This window comes from Felis catus, chromosome E2, assembly GCF_018350175.1.
Source record: "Felis catus isolate Fca126 chromosome E2, F.catus_Fca126_mat1.0, whole genome shotgun sequence".
Lineage (NCBI taxonomy): Eukaryota > Metazoa > Chordata > Mammalia > Carnivora > Felidae > Felis > Felis catus.
In genome coordinates this window covers 7,175,534-7,197,313 of record NC_058382.1, presented here as the reverse complement: position 1 = coordinate 7,197,313, position 21,780 = coordinate 7,175,534, and the positions used below count along the sequence as shown (strand labels likewise).

Sequence of the window (21,780 nt, the reverse complement as noted above, 5' to 3'; positions counted from 1 at the left end):
GAGACAGGTGTGTGGCCAGCTAGGGTTGGCAAGGAGAGAAGGAAGGATGAAAACCGCTCCAATTTATTGCAGGCTGGGCACAGTGTTGTGTTCCCAAAATTCGCCATTTAAATCATTAAAAAATTTTTTTTAAATGTTTACTTATTTTGAGAAGGAAAGAGACAGAGAGGGAGAGAGAGAGGGAGAGAGAGAATCCCAAGCAGACACTGCGCGGTCAGCGGTGAGCCCAATGCGGGCCTGGGACCCACGAACCATGAGATCATGACCGGAGTGGAAACCAAGAGTCTGACGCTGAACCAACTGAACGACCCAGAGGCACCCCTTAAGTCATTTTTTTTTAATTTTTTTTAAATTAAAAAAAATTTTTTTTTTCAACGTTTATTTATTTTTGGGACAGAGAGAGACAGAGCATAAGCGGGGGATGACAGAGAGAGAGGGAGACACAGAATCGGAAACAGGCTCCAGGCTCTGAGCCATCAGCCCAGAGCCTGACGCGGGGCTCGAACTCCCGGACCGCGAGATCGTGACCTGGCTGAAGTCGGACGCTTAACCGACTGTGCCACCCAGGCGCCCCCCCTTAAGTCATTTTTAAGCGGGCAGTTCAGTGACCTGAAGTACATTTGCATGATTGTATAATCATTGCAGCCATTTATCTCCAAAACTTTCCCATCTTGCCCAACAGGAATTCTGTCTCTATTCAACATTATCTCTCTGTCCCCTCGCCTGCAGCCCCTGGTAACCTCTATCTGCTTTCTGTCTCTATGGCTGTGACCACTCTAGGCGCCTCGTAGAAGCTGAATCACTTTGTGACTGGCTTATGTCATTGAGCACGATGTCCTCCAATTTCACCCGTATTGTCGCGTTTCAGGGTTTCCTTCCTTTTTATTTTTTAAAAATATAACTTATTGTCAAACTGGCTAACATACAGTGTATACAGTGTGCTCTTGGTTTTGGGGGTAGATTCCCGTGACTCATCACTTACATACAACACCCAGTGCTCATCCCAACAAGTGCCCTCCTCAATGCCCATCACCCATTTTCCCCTCTCCCCTGCCCCCCATCCGCCCTCAGTTTGTTCTCTGTATTAAGAGTCTCTTATGGTTTGCTTCCCTTCCTGTCTGTTTCTAACTATTATTTCCCCTTCCCTTCCCCCGTGGTCTTCTGTTAAGTTTCTCAAGATCCACATATGAATGAAAACATATGATATCTGTCTTTCTCTGACTGACTTATTTCACTCAGCATAATACCTTCCAGTTCTATCCATGTTGCTGCAAATGGCATGACTTCATTCTTTCTCATTGCCAAGTAGTATTCTATTGCATATATAAACCACATCTTCTTCATCCATTTTTTTTAAGTAGAATCATCTGCCACTTGATGGATGTGCCATATTTTGTTTGACCAAGGAAGTTCTTCATGTGGGCTAGCTTCTTTCCTCCCTGCCTCCCTCCCTCTCTTCCTCTCTGCCTCGCTCTCTCCCTCACACCTTCCTTCACTCTCTCTCCCTCCGTTCAACAACACAGAGCACTCACTGAGCATGAGTCACTGTTCTAAGCACTGAGGATATAGCCATGAACAAAACAGACAGAAATCCCTGCCCTGCTGAAGCTTATATTTGGGGGGGGGGGGGAGGCAATCAAGAGAAAGAAAGTTAAATAAGTACAACATATGATATTACAACTTATGAATGTATGAAAAATAATAAGAAAGTAGGGAGGGGAATAGGGTCAAGAAAGGTGCAAGTGAGGTGATCTTTGGGTAAAGACCTAAATGGGTTGGGGATCTCTGGGGAAAGACTGTTCGAGACAGAAAGAGTGGCAAGTGCAAAGGCCCTGAGGTATGTCTGGGGAGCAGTGAGGAGGCCAGTGTGGCTGGAGCAGAGTGAGTAAGGGGGAAACAATAGAAAGAAATGAGGGCGGTCAGGCCATGGAAAGTATGGACTCTATGGGATAGTACTATCTTGTCCCTCTTTACAGAAAAACTGAGGCTGAGAGGGGAGAAGTGTCTTGTCCAAGGTCACCCAGCTGGTCAGTGCAAGAGGAAACGTTCAAACTCCAGGACTATCGGGCTCTCTGCTCCATTACCTGACTCTTCCATTGCCTTTTCCAAGGCGATTTGAAGGTCTGTTCCATTTGTGCACTGATTTGTGGGTCCAACAGTGTTTGAGTGCATTTTTCATAAATTAGCTCACCAAAGCCTTCCCATGGTGTCGTGAGAAAGACACTCTTATTATCTTCAAGGTACAGATGAGGAAGGGAAGTCGTCCGCCCAAGTTTACACAACGCTGAGTGGTGTCGCCATGATTCGAACCCAGGCGGACAGCTCTTAACAACCACAGGGAGTGAGATGCCCGAGAACAAAGGGGCAAATGGTGCAACTGCCTGAGTGGTGGGATTAGCTCCAGATGGGAGGAAAGACGCCTCTTCCATTGTTCCAGGAAGGAAGAAGGAAAGGGCGGGTGAGGTTTCGGGTGGGGTGTGGGTCCTGTGGCAGGAAGAGGAGGGAGGGCCCTTGGGGTGGCTTCTGCTTCCTCCAGGAAGACGGAGTCCAGCTCATCTCAAGGGGCACCTGGGTGGGTGGGGTTGAGGAGGTGAGGGAGGAGAAGGCACCCAGGTGAAGTTGGCACTCAGCAATTTAAAGAGGCATCTTTTGAGCAGTTGGACGATTTTGTTTTGTTTTTCTCCAGCAAAGAGCAGGAACGTGCAGGGCTGGGTGATGGTGGGAGGGGTGCTGAGGACACTAGTGGTGGAAAGGACTGTGGGGTATAGGAAAGGCGGACGGAAGGGGCTTTGGCGGGAGGCTGCATGAGGGGGTCAGGGGTGCCCTGAGGTGGAAGAACAGGTATGGCAGAGACACCCACAGCTCTGGAAGCCTGGGAGGCTGTGGTCAGGGAGTAGGATGTGGGTTTTGTGGCTTCTGAGGTGGAGCCCTTCTGGATGGAGATAGGGGCCAGGGTGCTACCGTGGGAATGGGTGATGGGGGAGGTGGTCTCAGACCCTGTGGAGGCTGGGGGACTGCAAAACCAGGGGGTCCTCTCGCTTCAAGGCTCCTGAGTCCCTGTGTCAGGGAATGCCTGTCTCTGCACCTATAATGAACATCAGGCAGGTTGCCAAGGACCTCATAAACATGATCATGTTTAATCCTCCCAGCAGCTTCATGAGGTTTAGAGACTCTTATTAGCACCGTGTTACAGGTGAGGAAACGGGGTCTCAGACAAAAGTCGCTTGTGCAAGGGGCAGAGCCAGGATTGGAACCTGAGGCATCCAGCTGTTAAAGCCCATGCCATTCTGTCTTCAAATCTGTTTGCATGCCATTGAGGGCAGGGAACCTTCTGCTGGATCCCCATCCCCCTGGCACGGTCTGGCACGCGATGGATGCTTGTGGGATGAGGAAATGGACCCTCACTCTGCCTTGTTGGGCCCTGACCAGCTCCTGGCTGGCAATTTTTCTAGTACCTCCATGTGCCACATCTCCCTTAATCCCCCCGCTGGCCCACACACCATCACTCCCATTCTACAGATGGGGAAAACCCAGAGAAATTAGGTTAGTTGCCCAACATTGCATGGTGAGCAAGTGGTGTAGGTGGGATTCAAACCTCAGCCCGTCCGACTTGATGCCCCTCTGATGCTGATCTCACGTGTCTCTTTGATTACCCAAACTTTCTGGGTAATCTCTCAGATGGCTCTGAGTCAGCACCTGTATCTGCTACGTGCCAGGCAGCCTCTGTTTGCACACCTGGGCGCCCCTGATGCCAGGTCAACAGCCAGAGAACATTTCTGCCCCACCTCCTTCTGTCTTTATTATCTCTCATTTATTGCAGTTTAAAAAGTGGGAGAACGTGGGTCCACTCCCACCCTCCCCCTGAGTCTTCTCCTTGTTAGTAAACGACACCAACACCATCCTTTTCCCTGTTGCTTGGGTCAAAAGCTGGGAGTGGTCCTTGCTCCCTCCCTCACACCCACCTCCCACTTTGGCAATTCCTGTCATCTCGGCACCAAAATAGCCATGGAATCCACCCACTGCCCTCTTCTCTCACCAAGCCGTGTTTATTTCTCACCTGGACAGGTGCAATAGCATCCTAACTAGTCTCACTGCTTCCACGTTTGACCCCTATTCCTACCCCCCTACCAATGCCACGTCCATTCTCCACTCAGCAGCCAATGCGTTCTTAAAATTTTAAACAGTATCATGTTAAAACCTGCTTCAAACCCATTTATGATTCCCCCGCTGCAAATAGAATAAAACCCAAATGCCTCCAAGGCATTCTGTCTGGCTTATGTCCATCCCTCCAACCTCATCACTCCGTCATGCTCTGTGCCTCAGCTCCCCTGCACTTCTTTGATTTTCCCAGTGTGGTAGTTGAGGGTCTTTGTCCCACTTTAGGTCTTTGTCTTTGCTGATCCCTTTGCCTGGGATACCCTTCCTGCCACTGTGATCACCTTGTCTGGAGCAGACATTCTCTTCTTGTTAGTTTCCTTCCTATGCCTTATTTCAATCTAAAATTGCTTTATGTGTTTGCTTCCTTGTTTATTGTCTCTCTTCTTTTCCCCCCTCTACGGCATTTATCACCATCAGATGTCCCTCACGTTTTATTTACTTTCATTCTTATGGATTCTGTCTCCCATAACTTGAGTGTCATCTCTGACAGGGCAGGGGTTTTTGCCTTCCTTATCTGGTTCTGTGCCCTGGTGCATAGTAGGCACACAGTAAACATTTGTGGAATGAAGTAAAATCTCTGTCACTTGAACTGAGGCTTCATGAGGGCCGAGACCTCGTCTAGCAGGTTCATTGCTGAAACCCCTGAGCCTAGTCTGGTACCTGGCATGAAGTGGGGCTCTGTATAAACAGGCTGAAGGAGTAAGTTTATCTCAAAGTCGTCTTCTCTCTAGAATCTCTGCTTCTCTCTAAAAATCTACTTCCCTCCAGGATCTCTGCTTCTCTCCGGAAATCTGTTTCCCTCCAGAATCTCTGTACCCAATGCTTCTACCTCTTCAGACCTGGCACGAATCTCCAATTATCCAGCCTTGGGAGAGCAAAACATAGGAGAAGACAGGGAAAGTCCATCTTTCTGAGACTGGGCTTTAAAGCCCTCCAGGGAAGAAAGATTCCAAGGGACTCTGGAGGATGCGGTGTCCGCCCCATCAGCCTTGATCCTTTCACAGATCCAGTGCAATCCTCAACAAGAATGAAGGATCCCTTGTGCTTACGTAGGGGCTGCATTTACCAAGGCCAAAACCATAGCAAAACCTCCCTCCATGATGACTGGGGCTTCCTGCCTCAGCAACATCCCTGCTCTGCCCTCCATGCTTACTATGGTTTCCTCCCTCAGCAAAAGGCTGCCCCGTGTTTACTATGGCCTTCTGCGTACGTTGGCAAACATCTTTACTTCTGTTCAGTCTGTTTGGGAAGGACTCCTCTTGTATTGGGGTTCATGCAGGAGCTCTTATGCTTACAAACATAGTAGGCTTTCCAACCCATGGTGAGTGCTCACTAAATAGCCCTCCCATCCATTCCCACCGTCCCACCCCTTTGCCTCTGCTCTGTTTGGCTTCCCCTGGCAGTCCCCCTGGGCTAGCTCCTCCCCCACCATCTTGGCCTGCTAGCAGCCATTCCAAACAGGTTCAAGGTCCTTCCTTGCCTGCAGGCCTCTATCTGCCATTCTTTCAGCCCCATCTCCCTCCCACCCCATTCTCGTGCTCATTCTTACCCTCGGTGTTTTAACACTGCCTCCTTCAGAAGGCATTTTGTGACACCCCATGCTGAGCTGGGCACCTCACCTCTGGACTCCCTGGTGCCCTGGCTAGCTCCCCTGACCGTAGCACGCGTCCCTCCGAGTCCATGTCTGCCTTCCCCGCCAGACAGGTGGGGAGACCTGAGGAAACCACTGAGGGCCGGGACTGGGGCTGCCTCAGTGCCCCTGGGAGATGTCAGCAAATGTTTGCTGCGTGAATAAAGGCACGGCCTTTTTCACTCCTCTGCTCAAAACTCTCTGTGGCTTCTGTCTCAAAACCAAAGCTGAGCCTATACGCTCTGCTCCCTCTCAGCCCTCTCTTCCACCGTTACCCTGCCTCGGTCTGTGACTGCTGTGCTGCCACCAACAAGGCTCTTCCTTGCCATCTGCAGAGCTCACTGCCTCACGTTGGATAGGTCTTGGCTCAGATGCCACCTTCTCCTCGAGGCCTTTCTGTCCACCTCACTGTCTTGTGTGGGTCTCAGCCCATCGATAACCCGGGTTCTCAGATTGCAAGATTGCCCTCAAGAGTTGTTATGCCCAGAATTCGTGATCCCCAAAGACCACTAGGGAGCCGAGTCCGATGCAAAAGCAAAGAGCCTTTATTCGAGCTAGCTCGAGCTCAATCCCCTACCTGCACCGACGCAGCGGTGAGATACCAGGGAAAGAGCGCGAGTTTCAAAAGGACAAAGGTTTTATTGGGGCCTGGGGGCAGTTGGTGAGGTAATGGCTGTGGCCTCAGCTGATTGGCTGGGGAGGGGTCCTGGGGAAGGGTCTGGCAGGTGAGGGAGGGTTTACTCAAGGGGAGGAGGTATGGTCAAGGTGAAGGACACAGAACAAGATGGCGAGGGGAGGAGGTGTGGTCAAGGTGAAGGACACAGAACAAGATGGCGAGGGGAGGAGGTGTGGTCAAGGTGAAGGACACAGAACAAGATGGAGTCGGCTGGCGTAGGCCCGCCCTTTCAGAGTAACCACCAGGAAACTTAAAAAAAAAAAAAAAGGTTTATTACTTATAGGATCTGGAAATCACATGGCATACCACGGGCCATACAGCAAAGTCACGGTGGAGGGTGGGTGCATGGGTGTCTGGGGTTCTGCTTTTATTGGGATCAAGGGGGGGTGCCTAGGATTTCAAGGGTTCACTATTCATGAATTTAAAACATAAGAGTTGGGGGGCGGGGGCAGCGCCTGGGTGGCTCAGTCAGTTAAGCCAGACTTTGGCTTAGGTCATGATCTTCTGGTTCATGAGTTCCCAAGCCCCACATCAGGCTCTCTGCTGTCAGTCTAGAGCCTGCTTCCTATCCTCTGTTCCCTCCTCTCTCTGTCCCTCTCCAACTCGTGCTCAAAAATAAACATAAACATAAAAAAAAAACACAGAAGAGTGGGGAATTTAAAGCTTGGGAAGAGGAAAAACAGGCTGCTGGTGATTTATGGAAATCAGCTAAGATCTCTAAAACAAAGGTGCCTGGAGGGGGTGGGGGGAGGGAGCCAGGCTTTTTTTTTTTTTTATCTAGTTGTATGACTGGAAATCTGTTTACTGAGATAGCCATCTTTGAAGAGGAAGCCTTGGCGAGCAAAGCTTAAGTCAGGCACTTGGATTACAAAAAAGAGAAAAACCAGGGGCGCCTGGGTGGCTCAGGTTGTGATCTTGCAGTTTGAATGCTGACAGCTCAGAGCCTGGAGCCTGCTTCAGACTCTGGGTCTCCCCCTCTCTCTGACTCTCCCCCTCTCTCAAGAATAAACATTTAAAAGTTACAAAAAAAAAAAAAAAAAAAAAAAGAAAAGAAAAGAAAAAAGAAAACCCAACTGCCAGGGCTTACAGTACACCTGCTTCAATGTGGGCATGTTTTCATCCCTTGATTTATCACCATCTGACATACTATATATTCAACTTATTCTTTTCCTTTCTCTTTTTGGCCTCTCCCATTAGGGAAGGTATTTATGTGTTCACGGCTGTCACAAATGAAGTGCTCAATAAATATTTGCAGAATGAATGAGTGCATGTACACACAGGTCTTGAGGTCAAGGGAGGCTTCCAATGGGGCCCTAATATTTCTGCCAGACTGCGCCTCTCGCCCTTGGCGGCTGGCTCAGACCAGGGGGTTCCGGGTGGGGGTGGGGGGGCAGAGAGAAGAGCTCCCAAGTGGACAGCGGAGACCTGATTTTGCCAGCAATGGCCACCTGATGCACAGACGTGGACACAGTGACCTCTTGTGGCCAAGGCCCAGGACAGCATCTTCCCAGTTCCCGTGCGGGGGCCCTCGGGTCAAATGGGACGTCTGAACAGTGGTTGAATCTGAAGGCAGACGGGCTATAACAGACACACTATATTTCAAAAGCTTAGTACAAAAAAAAAAAAAAAATGCTGTAAAATAACCTCATAGTTTTAAAAATAGCGACTACGTGTTAAAATGGTAATATTTTGGATATTTAGATCAAATATATTTATTTGGGTCAGGTAAAATATATTACTAAAAGTTCACCTGTTCCCCCTCCTTTAAAAAATAAACTGTTAGAAAACTGACAATTACACATTTGACTCACACTGTATTTCTATAGGATGGTGCTGAGCCACAGGCGAACTCTGGCCATCCTCCCCCCACCCTGGTTCAGAGGGACAAACTCCCCCTAGGTGACCGCACAGCCAATGAGATCGCGCTGTGGATGAAACCGGATGGTGCAGCGTCCGCACCGTGCGCCGCGCTCAAAGGTAAACATGGTTACTGTAAATGAGAGTCCCTCAAGTGAAGCAGTTTTGCTTATGGTGCAACAGTCAGACATGACACATAGTAGGTCCTACAGAAGCGTTAGGACTCTCCTGAGCATGCCCAGAACCTGGCAGAGTGTGACGCAAGCAGCCCCTTAATTCCTACCGGCTCTGAGACACAGGAGTACTGGCCCCTCCAGCCCCTTTGCCAGGCCCCCAGCCCCTCCTCCCTCAGACCCAGGAGTCCTGGCCCCTGTTCTTCCTCCCTCAGACCCAGGATTCCTGATTCCCCAGCCCCTCCTCCTTCAGACCCAGGGGTCCCGGCCCCCAACCCCTCCTCCCTCAGACCCAGTTCAGGCCCCCAGCCCCTCCTCCCTCAGACCCAGTTCAGGCCCCCAGCCCCTCCTCCCTCAGACCCTGGAGTCCTGGCCCCCAGCCCCTCCTCCCTCAGACCTTGGAGTCCAGGCCCCCAGCCCCTCCTCCCTCAGACCTTGGAGTCCAGGCCCCCAGCCCCTCCTCCCTCAGACCCAGGAGCCCAGCCCCCAGCCCCTCCTCCCTCAGACCCTGGAGTCCTGGCCCCTGTCTTTCCTCCCTCAGACCCAGGAGTCCTGGCCCCCAGCCCCTCCTCCCTCAGACCCAGGAGTCCTGATCCCCAGCCCCTCCTCCTTCAGACCCAGGGCTCCCGGCCCCCAACCCCTCCTCCCTCATACCCAGTTCAGGCCCCCAGCCCCTCCTCCCTCAGACCCGGAAGTCCCGGCCCCCAGCCCCTCCTCCCTCAGACCCAGGAGTCCCGGCCCCCAGCTTTTGCGGGGTCGGCGGCGACCGGTCCCGTCCGTCCCCCTCCCAGCCTCGCACCGAAGCCCGGGCGGAGGTCCCTTGGGTTTATTCGCAGCGCTCTTTACAGGCAGCCCCGCACCCCCCGGCGGCGGGGCCCGGCGCAGAGCCGGGGTCGCTGGGAGGCGGGGGTGGCGGCCCCGACGAGCCCTCCTCGTCGCGCCCCCCGCGGCCCTTGCCGATGGCCAGGCGGGGCCGGCCGCGCTGCAGCCCGTCCAGGAGGGCGCAGGCCTGGCAGAGCGCGCGGCTGGCCAGCGCCCCGCAGCGGGAGCAGGCGCCGGGGGGCGGGGGCCGCGCGGCCGGGGCCAAGGCCAGGCGCTCGGCCGAGTGCACCAGGTCCAGCGCCGCCGACGGCCGCGCCGCCTCCAGGAGCTTGAGCAGGTGGCGCGCGTGGCCGCGGAAGGCCTCGGGCGCGTAGACGCACTCCTCCGAGAAGTAGTCGAGGCGGCGGAAGTGCGCGTACAGCACCACCTCCTTCTGCGAGGCCAGCTGCAGGGGGCGGCAGCGCGGCAGCGCGCCCCCCTCGCCCCGCGAGCCCAGGCCTCCGCCCCGGGCCAGCCGCCCCGCGTCGCCCCGCAGGAAGTTCATGAGCACGGTCTCCGCCATGTCGTCGGCGTTGTGGCCTGGGGGAGAGAGACGGGGAGCCGGTGAGATGGGGGCGCCGCCGTGGGGCAGCAGGGACCCAGACGGACGGGGAGGGGCCCTGGAGAGCGGCACAGAGTGGGCGACCCGGGCTGGAGACCCCCACCCCACCCCCAGACACTGCAGGACGCCAGGACCAGGAGAGAGATGGGGGGGGGGGCGGTGCGTGGAGAACAGCAGGGAGGGCCGGACAGGGCCATGGAGACCCCTGGGCACCGCGCGACAGCCTGGTGGAGGTGGGCGGTGGGCACAGTGAGAAACGAGAGGGGACACACAGGCCTCCAGGAGGCAACCCGGGGTGCCCTCATTTGCCACCCACTTATCGCCAGCCAGGCCCTGTGCCGGCTGCTTTTTCAGGAGGGTGGCAGAAGTGCTTTATGCTACAAATATCTTTTCAGTCTCAGTTGAAGGTGTACGTCACACGGCACCGGCACCGGAGAAGTCAAAGCGGCCTCTAACGGTCAGTGGAGGTTGTCAAGAAGGCTGCTGTCCCAGTGCCGGGGAATGCGGATCACCGCGTGCAGGAAGGCCAGCGAGAGCTTCAGTATTCACTCAACAGTCACCATAAACGTCACCTAAATGTCTACCTATTCTGCATCTTGTCGTCTGATACTTGAGTCTGTCTGGTCCGACAGACACTGGTCTTCTTGGGGCTTCTCCAGTTGGCCACACTTCCCCTCCTCAGGGCCTTTGCACCAGCCACCTCCTCTGCTCAGACCCCGACAACTGGGTCTGCCCTTCACTGGTTACTCAGGCGGCCTTCAGGTCAGGCTCACTCGGGAACCACTTCCTAACTCCAGGCTTCCCCCTTCACTGGGTCCTCCTGTTATAAACTGGCAAAGTCTGTGTGATTTTTCCTTAGCAGCACTTACCGGGTTATAATTATGGACATGATGGGAGGGCAGGGGCAGGGGCTGTCTTGGGCAGCATTAGGACACAAACATTTCTGTAAGGTCTGCTGTTTGCCAGTCTCTGGTCTAAGTGCCTCACACAGAACTCACTTTATTCCCAACGACCCTGGGACCTCGATATTATTAATAACCCTGTTTTACAGATGAGGTAACCGAGGTTAGGTATTGCTCGAGGCTACAAAGCGTCTGGTACAGAGGAGATGGTCAACAATCACGCGTTGAAGCAACGGTTGGGAGAGAGTAAGTTCTCAAGTTCTCAGAGAGAAGAGGCCGACAGAGAAGGGGGGTCTAAAGAGTTGCGTTTCAGACTACAGATGGCTTCTGATGGGTAGTGTCACTTCACTCGCCTCCTTTTGTGAAGGGACACAGAGAATGTCATTTTGAAAACTGCAGGGAACACAGCCCCAGCCCCCGGAGAGCACCCCTCTACCCCTCCACGGCCAAAGCGAAGGCAGAGACTCAAGGCTTGCCGCGCCCAGCCCCGGCGCGCACACACTCTGCCCACGCACCCTCAGCGGGCGTGCGCACCCCCTTCTCGTGGAGATCCCCCACTTCGGGCACCCCCGGCGTCTCCTTCACCCCTTGCTGGGCACGCGCCCAGCCCCCTTGCAGCGCCCGCCCCGCGCCCCTCGGCTGCGGCGCCCGCGCTCACCCGTCACGATGTGCGTGGCTCCCACGAGGCGCGCCCCTTCCTCCAGCGCGCGGCGCCGCAGGACCCCGCAGAAGGTGCAGCAGGCGCGGCTGCGGCCGGAGCCGGCCGTGCTGCGGGCCACGGCGTCCATCGTCCAGCCCCCGAAGAGGTCGGCGTAGGCCACGACGGTGAGCGGGAGGTCCCAGCGCGCCGCCTGGCGCCGCACGGCCGCCAGCGCCGCGTCCCGGTAGCCGCCGATGCCCTCGTCCACGGCCACCAGGCGCAGCGAGACGCCCAGGCGCGGCGCCAGCTCGCGCAGCACGTGCGCCAGCACCGTGGAGTCCTTGCCGCCGGAGGCGCCCACGGCCACCACGGCGCCGGGCGGCAGCAGGCGGCCCGCCAGCACCGTGTGCAGCACCTCGGCCTCGAAGGCGGTGCAGAAGCAGGCGCCGCACAGCGCTTGGCCGGAGCGCGGGCGGCGGAGGGCGGCGCGGGCCGCGTGGCAGGAGGCGCACTGCGGGGCGGGCATCGCGGGTTCCGGGCGGGCGGGGAGGAGTTGGCTGCCCCTGGACAGGGAGAGAGGGGAGGCAGGTTACGTGCGGATTCCGGATTGCGGGGTCGATGCCTCCGGGGAGGCTGCTGGATCACATCTCCAAGGAGACTATCTGGGGTTGCTTTTGTTTTCGAGGTGGGGTGTTTGGGCCTCCAGGGCCGGGCTCAACTCTGCTCTGGTGTCAGAATCTCCCACAAGCTTCTACGGATGTATCAAAACATGGATAAGCCCATCCCTGACCCCTTTCTGTCCCTCTCCTCCAACCTCCTCCATCCCCAGCCAAAACCAATCCTCTAGCTACACCCTCCTTGGTCCCACATGCCTGTTAAACCCGGTATCCCCTCCCCAAGCTACCATCGCCTCCAGCCTGGCCTAGTGCAGGAGCCTCCCAGCAGGTTATCTGCTTCTAGGATGTGCCACCATATGTGGAATGACCTCATGTGACCTATTGTTTACTGTCTGTGACTTTCTGAGGCAAGGGACCAGTGCCACTCAAGATGTCTAACAGGCACCTCAAAACCCAGATTCCCGATTCTTCTCCCCACGCCTGCTTCTCCTGCTGTAAAGAGCACTTCCATCCTTTCAGCTGCCCAGGCAAGATGCCTTGGGCTCCGGGACGCTGACCTGCTCTCGCCACTCTTCTTCCTCTCCCTGCCGGTGACTCCGAATTGCAATGTCAAGTCCTGACCATTTCTCCACATCCTCAGACCTCAAACCCCAAATGCCCAAATGGCATACAGCAAATCCTGTTTGACGGCAGCTTTAACCCAGGAGGCGATGCGTCTCCCCATCTCCACGGCTGCCACCTTCATGTGAGCAATACTGCAGGAGGCTCCTCACCAGAGTCCCTGCCTCCACTCTGCCCACCCTCCTCTCCTCTCCACAGGACAGCCAGCGGACCCTGCCCGGTATGTTCTATACATCGTCCCATGCAACCCTTCTCACTTTAGGAAAAGCCAGTGGCTCCGAGGCTCTCTGTGATCTGGGTCCCTTTTTCTCTGACCTCATGTCCCACTGTCCTCAGTCATGCTGGTCTCTACTCTCAAACACTCCATGATGCACCTACTGGAAGGTGTTTGCACCAGCTCTTTCCTCTGCTCAGAGAACTCCTCCCTGTCACGGGGCCAGCAAGTAATGCTTAGGAGCCATCAATGGTGACCATCAGGTGCATCTGTCAGCGCTGAGCAACAGCCCTTTGAAACTTTTTTCTCCTTTGACTTTTGACTTGATCCTCTCTCTGCTGCCCTCGTTTCTCTTCTGCTGAATCTCAGTCTCTTTTGGAGAATCCTCATCATGGTCCTCAGGTCCCACCCAGCCCATTCTCCTTGTAGGTGACTCTGAATTGTGATGTCCATCCAGCTGGTCCTCCAAATGCCCCGCTGAGGATTCTGGCTAGGCCTTCTCCCAGATCCCAAGTACCCACACTGGCCAGGCTCCATTCCACGAGGCAGAAACCTGCTCCAGCCCAGCTGTTTCCTGTCTCCTGAGAGCATCACCACCTTCCACCTAGCCCCTGCGCAGGACAGGACATAAAGTCGCCTTGGACTCATCCCTCCTCTTGCCCTAAATCTACAGTCACCCAGTTTTGGAGGTCTGCCTCCTGAAGGAGGAAGACCCTGGCAGGTGTTGAGTCTGTGCAGATTGTCAGAGGCTCATAGGCCATGATATGGAGTTTGAATTTTATTCACAGGGAGATATGAGCCACAGGAGGATTCTGAGCAGGAAAGGGATATGAACTGACATGGGTTTTGTTTTGGAGAGAGAGAGCGAGAAAGAGAGAGAGAGAGAGAGAGAGAGAGAGAGAGAGAGAGAGAGAGAGAAGGGGAGGGACAAATGGAGAGAGAGAGAGAATCCCAAGCAGGCACCATGCCCAGCGTGGAGCCCAACACAGGGCTCGACATCACTAATCAACCCTGAGATCAGGACCCGAGCGGAAATTGAAATCAAGAGTCAGATGTTTAACTGACTGAACCAGCCAGGTGCCCCTGATTTATATTTTAAAACGATCCCATTCCATTGACTGCTGTGTGAGGAACATCCTTTAGGGGGCAAGAGCAAAGGCAGGGAGGCCAGTGAGGCGGCTATGGCAATAGCCAGTGACAGATGCAAGTGGCCTGGGTGGGGGTGGTGGCAGTGGAGGTGGGAAGGGTGGGATTCTAGATCTGTTCCGAAGGCAGAGTCCATAGGACTTGCACAAGACTTGGATTGTGGTGGAGGCGGGGCTGATGAGAAAAGGTGAGTGCAAAGTGACTTGGAGGTTTTGGCCAGAGCACCGGGGAGGAAGATGGGGCCATTTTGTCAGGAGGGTCCCCAGGAATTCCATTTGGACACATCAGGTTTGAAATGCCTGTTAAGTGTCTTCCCCTTGAAGATTATGAATCCAGCCTGGGTCAGGCGCCCCCTCTAGGCTCACAGAGCCGCTACGATGTCTCCATCCCAGCCTGACCATGGCTCTACCCGTCATGGTGGCCGACCTGTCTCCTTCGGGGTACTAATGTCAGGGACTGGGTCTGCCTCGTCCACCAGCCTCACATTGGGCTTGGAACAGTGTCGGCACTCGCTAAAGAACTGTAGAATGAGGTAATAATAGATGCCCCCAGAAGAGACGCGGACCCCAGGGATGCCTCCGGATTACAGCCTCGTCAGGATGATAGTGTGTGAACCCTCTATCAGAACAGAAGCTCGAGGACACACTAGGGGCCTCTTTGATGTGCCTAATGGCATGGGGGTTGGGGAGGGAGCTCGTGGAATCCCCACCTGGCGGAAGGGGTGGACGGGCAAGAGACAGGATGGACCACAATGCCCAGAGTGGGGATCCTGGCCAGAAGGCCTCTGGGACACAGGCGTTAGGGAATCACAGGGGCTAGTGTCACCACTCCCCGAGGCTCTCGACCTCACATGGCACCGCAATAACGAGCGGGGGCCCATGGGCCCACACGCTCCAGGAGCAACTACTCACCTGGACAGAACGCGGTACTAGGACGTCCCAACAGCCCCACACGCGGAAGTCTGGCACGGAAGTGGCTCCGGAGACTACAACTCCCACAAGGCTTTGGGGCGGTCTTGCCTACTGCTCCTAGAACCCCATGCGGCAACTCCAAAATTCCTGCGGCTACTAGGCCTCCCAGTCCTACAACTCCCAGCAACCCTTGCGGCCCCTTCTACCGATTATTAAAGTGTACTGCCTGATTTCCTTTATGCGCCTGCGCCTGGGCTTAGGACGCGGCAGAGCCGAGAGAGAGAGAGAGAGAGAGAGAGAGAGAGAGAGAGAGAGAGAGAAAGAAAGAGAGGGTTTTTATGACGGTGAGAGAAAGAGAGAGAAAGAATTTCTGTCGCAGTGCGTTGTCACCGTCACCGTGCCGGACACTTAAAAGGCGAAGTAGCTGTATTCGGATTATCTCTTTTCGTGGGATTATTACAGGCTTTTAAAGACACTGTGGAGCATTGATTTCTACCCTTTGAGGGTGGCGTTGCAGCTGGGAATTGAGGATGGGAGTGCTGCGGCGGCTCAAGAGTGCGAAAGGTGGAGGTGACGCATGCGCAGGGCAGGAAGTCCGAGGGTCGGGGCTCGGAGTGGATCCGTGCGTGCACGTGCGGGTGGTATTGGTGCGCATGAGCGTGTCGGATAGGGAGAGGTAGCAGTATGTGTGAGCTGAGGTCTCTGCGCGTGCCTCAGCTGTTAGTGGTTGGGGGGGGGGGTGGGGGGTGGTTAGTGGACGTGTGCCTGGCTCTGGGTAGTGGGTGAGATTGAGGTCCCGGCCAGCGAACCGGGTAGTACACACTTCCCTTCACCAGGAGGTGGAGCTCCGGGATGGCAAGCCGGTGAGAGAGGGCTTGACCCCTCGAGACTTCTGAGACTGAGGGATCCAAAGGCCCAGACCCCTGAGACTCAGTAGTCTTTAGGCGCGGGGTCCTGGAGCCTCAGAGGTCCAGTAACCCAGGGGCCTGGAGACCCAGACCCTCTCGATTATTACTGAGAAATCCCACTCTAAAAAATACACCAAACAAAAGTGCATATTCACATCAAAGCCATGTTTGTATGAGCACTCTTCCTAATTGTTCCAGACTAGAAACAACCCAAATATCCTATTGTATAGCGTATGGCATATGCACACAATGAAACTCTTTCAGCAGTGAGAATGAATGGATAGCTGTTGTGTGGGTAACTCTCACAATAAAATATTAAGCACAAGAAGCCAGACACTAAGATCCCAACTACATCGAAGGCAAAAACAGAGAAAACTAATCAATGATGATAGAAGTTACTTATACTGGTTACTTTTTTAGAGGGGAGTAACTGAGAATGAGTGCTGGTAGGGTTTCTTGATCTAGGTGGTTATTCCAGGAATGTCATCATCATACGAAAATTGATCAAGCTTATCTTTATAAACTGAACTGTTTTCTCCGTGTATGTTTTGCTTCAATGTCTTTTGCTTTAAGAACAATATAAGGGGATGTTTCACTCAAATATATGCTATTTCATTTTAAAATTCAGATGACGTGTAAAAATTATAAGAAAAAATTCATTTACCGAAACGGTCTCAAGAAGAAACAAAACCCCCAAATAGCCATGTGTCCATAAAGGAATTGATTCAGTAGGAAACATCTTTGTCCAGGGGATAAAAATTCACTGGCAAGTTCTGAATGGCAGAATCATACCGATTTTCTATGAAGCTTGCCAAGTATGAAAGATACATCAGCCAGTATGACTTTTGGGGGTCTTTTGCTTTCTCCAGACTTCATTGAGTCCTGCAGAGTAGGACCAAGAACCTCTTCATCTCTGGCGACTGGGGGTCTGAAGTTGCACTAATGCATACAATTACTATCCTTTTCCTATCCACTGGCTTCCTCCTGTGTGTGTGTGTGGGTTTTTTTAACCACTTTTCCCATACTGAGACCGTGGTGACCAGACTGTCCCAAGACAGTGCCTGGCATTTATGGTTCAAGAGATGTTTCTGCTGCTGGTAGTGCTGCTATAATCCATGCTATAGGAAGGTGAGTGGGCCAGGAGCCAGAAGAGTCTAGGGTGGGAAATGAGGGTGGAGTCTGAGTCTCTCTAACGGCTTTGGTGCAGGGTCCAAATATGACTTTGAAGTGCAGAAATTGGGGACATGGGTCTCCATCCCCCAGTTACCTGGGTCAGGACTCCTGACTAACTCCACATGCCTCCTTTTCTCTCCCACCCCCATGAATCAATGGGTCCTGTAAGCTTTATCTCCAGAAAATGTCCCAAATTGCTCCCTTCCTCATCCCCTCTTTGTCCTGCCTCCTCCCCTTCACCCATATGGCCTTGACCATTGCTCCTTCCTCCTGCCCAGCCTCCTGGTCTCTGGTATCTCCCGTCAAGTCTGTGTCCCACATAGAACAGGCCCAGAAAGGTTTCCCTACCCCCATAGCCTACCCTGCCCCTTCCCCGCTCAGAGCCCTCTGGTGGCTCCCCTGCACCTCAGGGTGACTTCCTCAGCTTATCAGGTGCAGAAACTTCCCTGTCCTCTCTAGCAGGCCCCAGAGATATTTGCATTTCCTTTCATCTACCAGGCTCATAGCCACTTGTCCATAAAGGAATTGATTCAGTAGGAAACATCTTTTTCCAGGGGATAAAAGGCTCAGTGCCTTTGCTTGTCACTCCTCTACCTGAGGTGCCTTCCTCCATATGTTAATATGACCAGTTCCTCTCCTCCTTCTAGTCTCAGCTAAGCCTCTCTCCCTCCAGGATCTTTCAGCCACTCTAGACTCCTGGAGTCTATACATGGGCTTGGGTCAAATAGTCGTGCACCCTCTGTGTCTGTTTGGGAAGTGGGAGAGGCACACCTCTCAGCTCCACCATCCCTGTTCACCCCCCACTGGATCCTGGTCCAATAGCAACCCCCTGCCATGCTGAGCTGGTCCCAGGAAGGAAAAGCCCTAACAAGCCGCCCCCCCCCCCAACCCTAAGCACCTGATGTCCTGGAGCTGCTCCACATAGGGGCTGGAGATGAAGGAGAATTCACCCGCCAGGCTTAGCACCCGCTGGGCTCCCAAAACATTTCCTTCAGCCTCTCTGTGCAAAGTGAGTTGCAACACAGATTCTGGGAGTGGACAGCCTGGCCAGGTGTTTAGGATGTGGAAGGGCCTAGGGCCAGAACTTCATCCCCTGCCCACCCCACTCCCCCACCCCACCTCCCCAGAAAGCCCCTCTTCCGGCAACTGTGTGACTGAGGAGTAGGAGGGCTCATGCCCCCGGTCCTCACCCTGCTCAGAGGGGCCCTCATGGGGTCTGGCTTCCTCCTCACCTATGGCCTCACCTGGATCTACTACACAAGGTAAGTGGGCCCGTCCCCACCCCCCACCCCCCCAGGGCAGTCTCCAGGAAGTCCCTGAGTTCCAGGTGGGGCTGAGCTGTCCCACCCCACCTGTAGTTAGAATTAAAGGGGTGACTCTCTGATCTGAGAGCCATGTTGTCCCTGCAGGTGTGGGGGCCCCCAGGGAGCAGAGCTGAGAGGCCTGACCGAGTCTCTGCCCTTCTTGAGATGGAACTAAGGTGTGGATCTGGAGTCCAGAGGGACAGATATGGGGACATCATGGTCAGCTTCTTCCTGGAAACACCTGGCCCACACACCCTGTGACTGCTCCTTTGTGTTCTACCTGCCCCTACCCCCATCTATGCACCTCCTCTCCCTTCCCTGTTCCCTCCTGTCCCACCCAGTCTCAGCCCTCTGATGCAGGGACTAGCCTTTGTCATCTTGTTAATACTATACAGTTTTTAACTCAAAATTTGGTTCCCATTGTATACCACATTTGTCACCTTTCCCCCCTAAATTTGTACTTTTAATGGTCTGCATTCCACAAGCATTTACTTATCACACACTATGGGCAGAGTAAAGCCCAGCATTCTTAGGGGTCACAACTGTGCAAGAGGGCCTTGCTGCATTTAGTGACAGGAGTCTCTGTCAACAGAAATACTGGATGGTCAGCGGCCCCAGACTGTTGACTCCACTCCAGATGCCCCTCCAACCCGCCCCCTCCCCCAGGGCAGCTGGAGAGAACACCTGAAAACACAAATCTGGACGTTTCACTCTCTAATTCTCTAGCTTTCCACTTTCAGTGGCTTCTATTTCTCATGGAAGTGATGAGAAAGTAGGAAATATGGCCCATGAGGTCTTGCTTTCATCTGTTGGTCCCCCTTTTGACTGTACTAGACAGGGTTCCCCAGAGGAATAGAACCAAACAGAGATTTACTATGAAGAACTGGTTCAATAATGGAAGCTGAGGGGACCCACAATCTGCCACCTGAAAGCTGGGGACCCAGGAAAGCCAGAGGTGTAATTCTTCCAGTCTGAGTCCCAAAGCCTGAGAACCGGGGGGAACTGATGCTGCAGATCCCAGTGCACGGGCAGGAAAACACCAATGTCGCAGCTCACGAAGGGAATGAGTCTGCTCTTCCTCTGCTTTTTGTTCTTTTCAGACCTTGGATGATGCCCACTGGCAGCCGGAAGGGGTTATCTACTTTACTGAGTCAACCAAGTCAACCGATTCAAACGCTAATCTCATCTGGAAACACCCCCACAGTCACACCCGGAAATAATGTTTAATCTGGGCATTAATCAGCATAGACAGACAGACAGACAGACACACACACACACACACACACACACACACACACATACACACAACTGGGCATTGGTCATTCTGACTACTGAGACCGTTGGCCATATCCTGTCCTTTGCTCAGGGAAGATGGGGCTCCTGTGAATAGGCAAATGGCCCTAGTTGTCAGGTTAAAGAGATCCTGGGACAATGTCTTAGAAGGAGAGAAACAGGCACACTGTTTTCCTGGATCTTTTGCATGTCACTGTGAACTTCTCTCTGGGCCACCTGTGTCCCCCTGGATTGGTGGACCAATCAATGTACCAGGGCTCAATGGCTCTTGCTCCCGGAAATTCAGCCACTTTCCCCCAACACCTTCTTCGCTCCCAGCAATTGAGCAGCTGGAATGTCAAGCCAACAAAGGTGAGCCACCAGAGCAGCCATAGGGTGTGAGAGCTGCAGTAGTTCCTGCTCCTCCACTGACCCTCGGAGCCCCATGGCTGCTGCTTCAACTTCTCTCTTCTCCTGTAGCCAGCTTTAACCCGGATGCAAACGTGGAAGGGGATTCTGGGAAATGTAGTCCCAGCCTGGCAAAGCTCCACAGGCATCTTCACTGAAGGCTTTAGATCCCCATTTAAGAGCCATCCTTTAATACAGTACGTACAAGGGGTGCCTGGGTGGCTCAGTTGGTTAAGTCTCTGACTCATGATGTCGGCTCAGGCCATGATCTCACAGTCCATGGGTTTGAGCCCTGTATTGGGCTCTGCTCTGACAGCACAGACCCTGCTTGGGATTCTCTCCACCACCACCGCCCCCACTCCTCCTCCACTTGCTCTCTCTTGCTCTCTCAAAATAAGTAAAGAAACATTTTTAAAACATTTCTAAAGAAATACAGTATGTAGAAAAATTCATCAGGCCTGTAAACCTCCAGAACGTTACCTTTTACCTATTAGCTATGATTTGTGCAAGCTAGTGTTTCAGTTACCTGTTGCTGCACATCAAGCCACCCTACAACTCAGTAGCCTGAACAATCATTGTATTTTGTCTCACAGTGCTGTAAATTGGTCAGAGCCCAGCTGGACAGTTTCATCCCTTGTCCTGCTCTGGGCTCTTCTGGGCAGTTATGTTGTGATGATGGCCAGGGCTGGGCCTGGATGTCTGAGGCCCAGGGTTCCTCTATGTGGCCTCTCTCTCCATCAGAGTCCCTCGGGTTGCTTACACAGACGCCCAGGACTCTGCGAGGCAGGAGCAGAAGCTACCAAGCCTTCTTAATATCTGAGCTGTATGAGTCTTAGAACATCTTGTCCTCCACATTCTATTAATCAAAGTAGTCATGGACCCGACCTTGATTCAAGAGGAGGAGATAATAATAACAACTTTGTCTCATAATGAGAGGAGCTCCATGTTTGCATAAGGAAGGGCAGGGTTGTTTGGGGTGGTCTTTGGAAGCTAGTTCCTACAGCTGCCCATCTGTCTTGAGTTTTGGCTGCCTGCTCTATGTGATGAGGGGGTTACCCCTCTCTGTCAGAGATGTTCAGAAAATGAAATGGAACCGGATATGTAAAAGGGCAACACAGAACCTTCACTTTCCCTGCTCTTGAACTAGTGGCAACAGCCTGGCATTGTCCATAGGACATTTCTGAGGGTGGATAGAAGGATAAGGAGGAGAGACTGACACCTTCCCTTCCCCTGAGGGAGTTCCCTTCCCCTGGAGTTTCCCTTCCAGGTAGACCTAAGTCCTCTCCAGCACATCTGACATGCTGACTATACTGACTCCAGACCTAGGATCCCTGTTCTGTGTGATCAGGCCCCTCCGCAGAGCTGTGGACATGCCCAAAGCCAGCACTCCCCTCTGATTCAGAACCACGGACAGCACCACCACCCTTTCCCAGGGCCCACCCCCTAGCCCCAGCCAGGTAAGTCCTGTTTGGAGATAGCGCCCCCTGTGGGTGGCGGCCCCTCCTCTGCTGGGGCAGAGGTGATGTTGGTCACAGAGCACAAAACCTGGTAGCTGGAGGATTTCCAGCACATTAGGAGACTGAGTAGGATTGAGAACACAATACCTGAGAGTCCAGGAATTCTCAGGGTACCAAGATCACCTGTGGAACTCACATCCCTTGAGATTGCCTGAGAGTCCCTACCATGTCAACTTGTCTCTGAGGACCCACTTTGCAGTTCAAAAGGGCAAGAGCCCCGCTGTCCCCCC

The 21,780-nt window shown here is 53.7% G+C and overlaps 1 protein-coding gene across 1 annotated transcript; it reads right to left on the bottom strand.

Annotated features, from left to right (window-relative positions):
* Positions 1-9,167: 9,167 nt before the first annotated feature.
* On the bottom strand, positions 9,168-15,164 carry CTU1 (cytosolic thiouridylase subunit 1). Its single transcript, XM_045046275.1, has 3 exons — positions 14,969-15,164; positions 11,478-12,022; positions 9,168-9,895 (listed from the first exon to the last, which is right to left on the bottom strand). The coding sequence occupies exons 2-3, from the start codon at positions 11,983-11,985 to the stop codon at positions 9,321-9,323; spliced, it is 1,083 nt and encodes a 360-aa protein (XP_044902210.1). The 5' UTR covers positions 11,986-12,022; positions 14,969-15,164; the 3' UTR covers positions 9,168-9,320.
* Between the last annotated feature and the right edge of the window lie 6,616 nt (positions 15,165-21,780).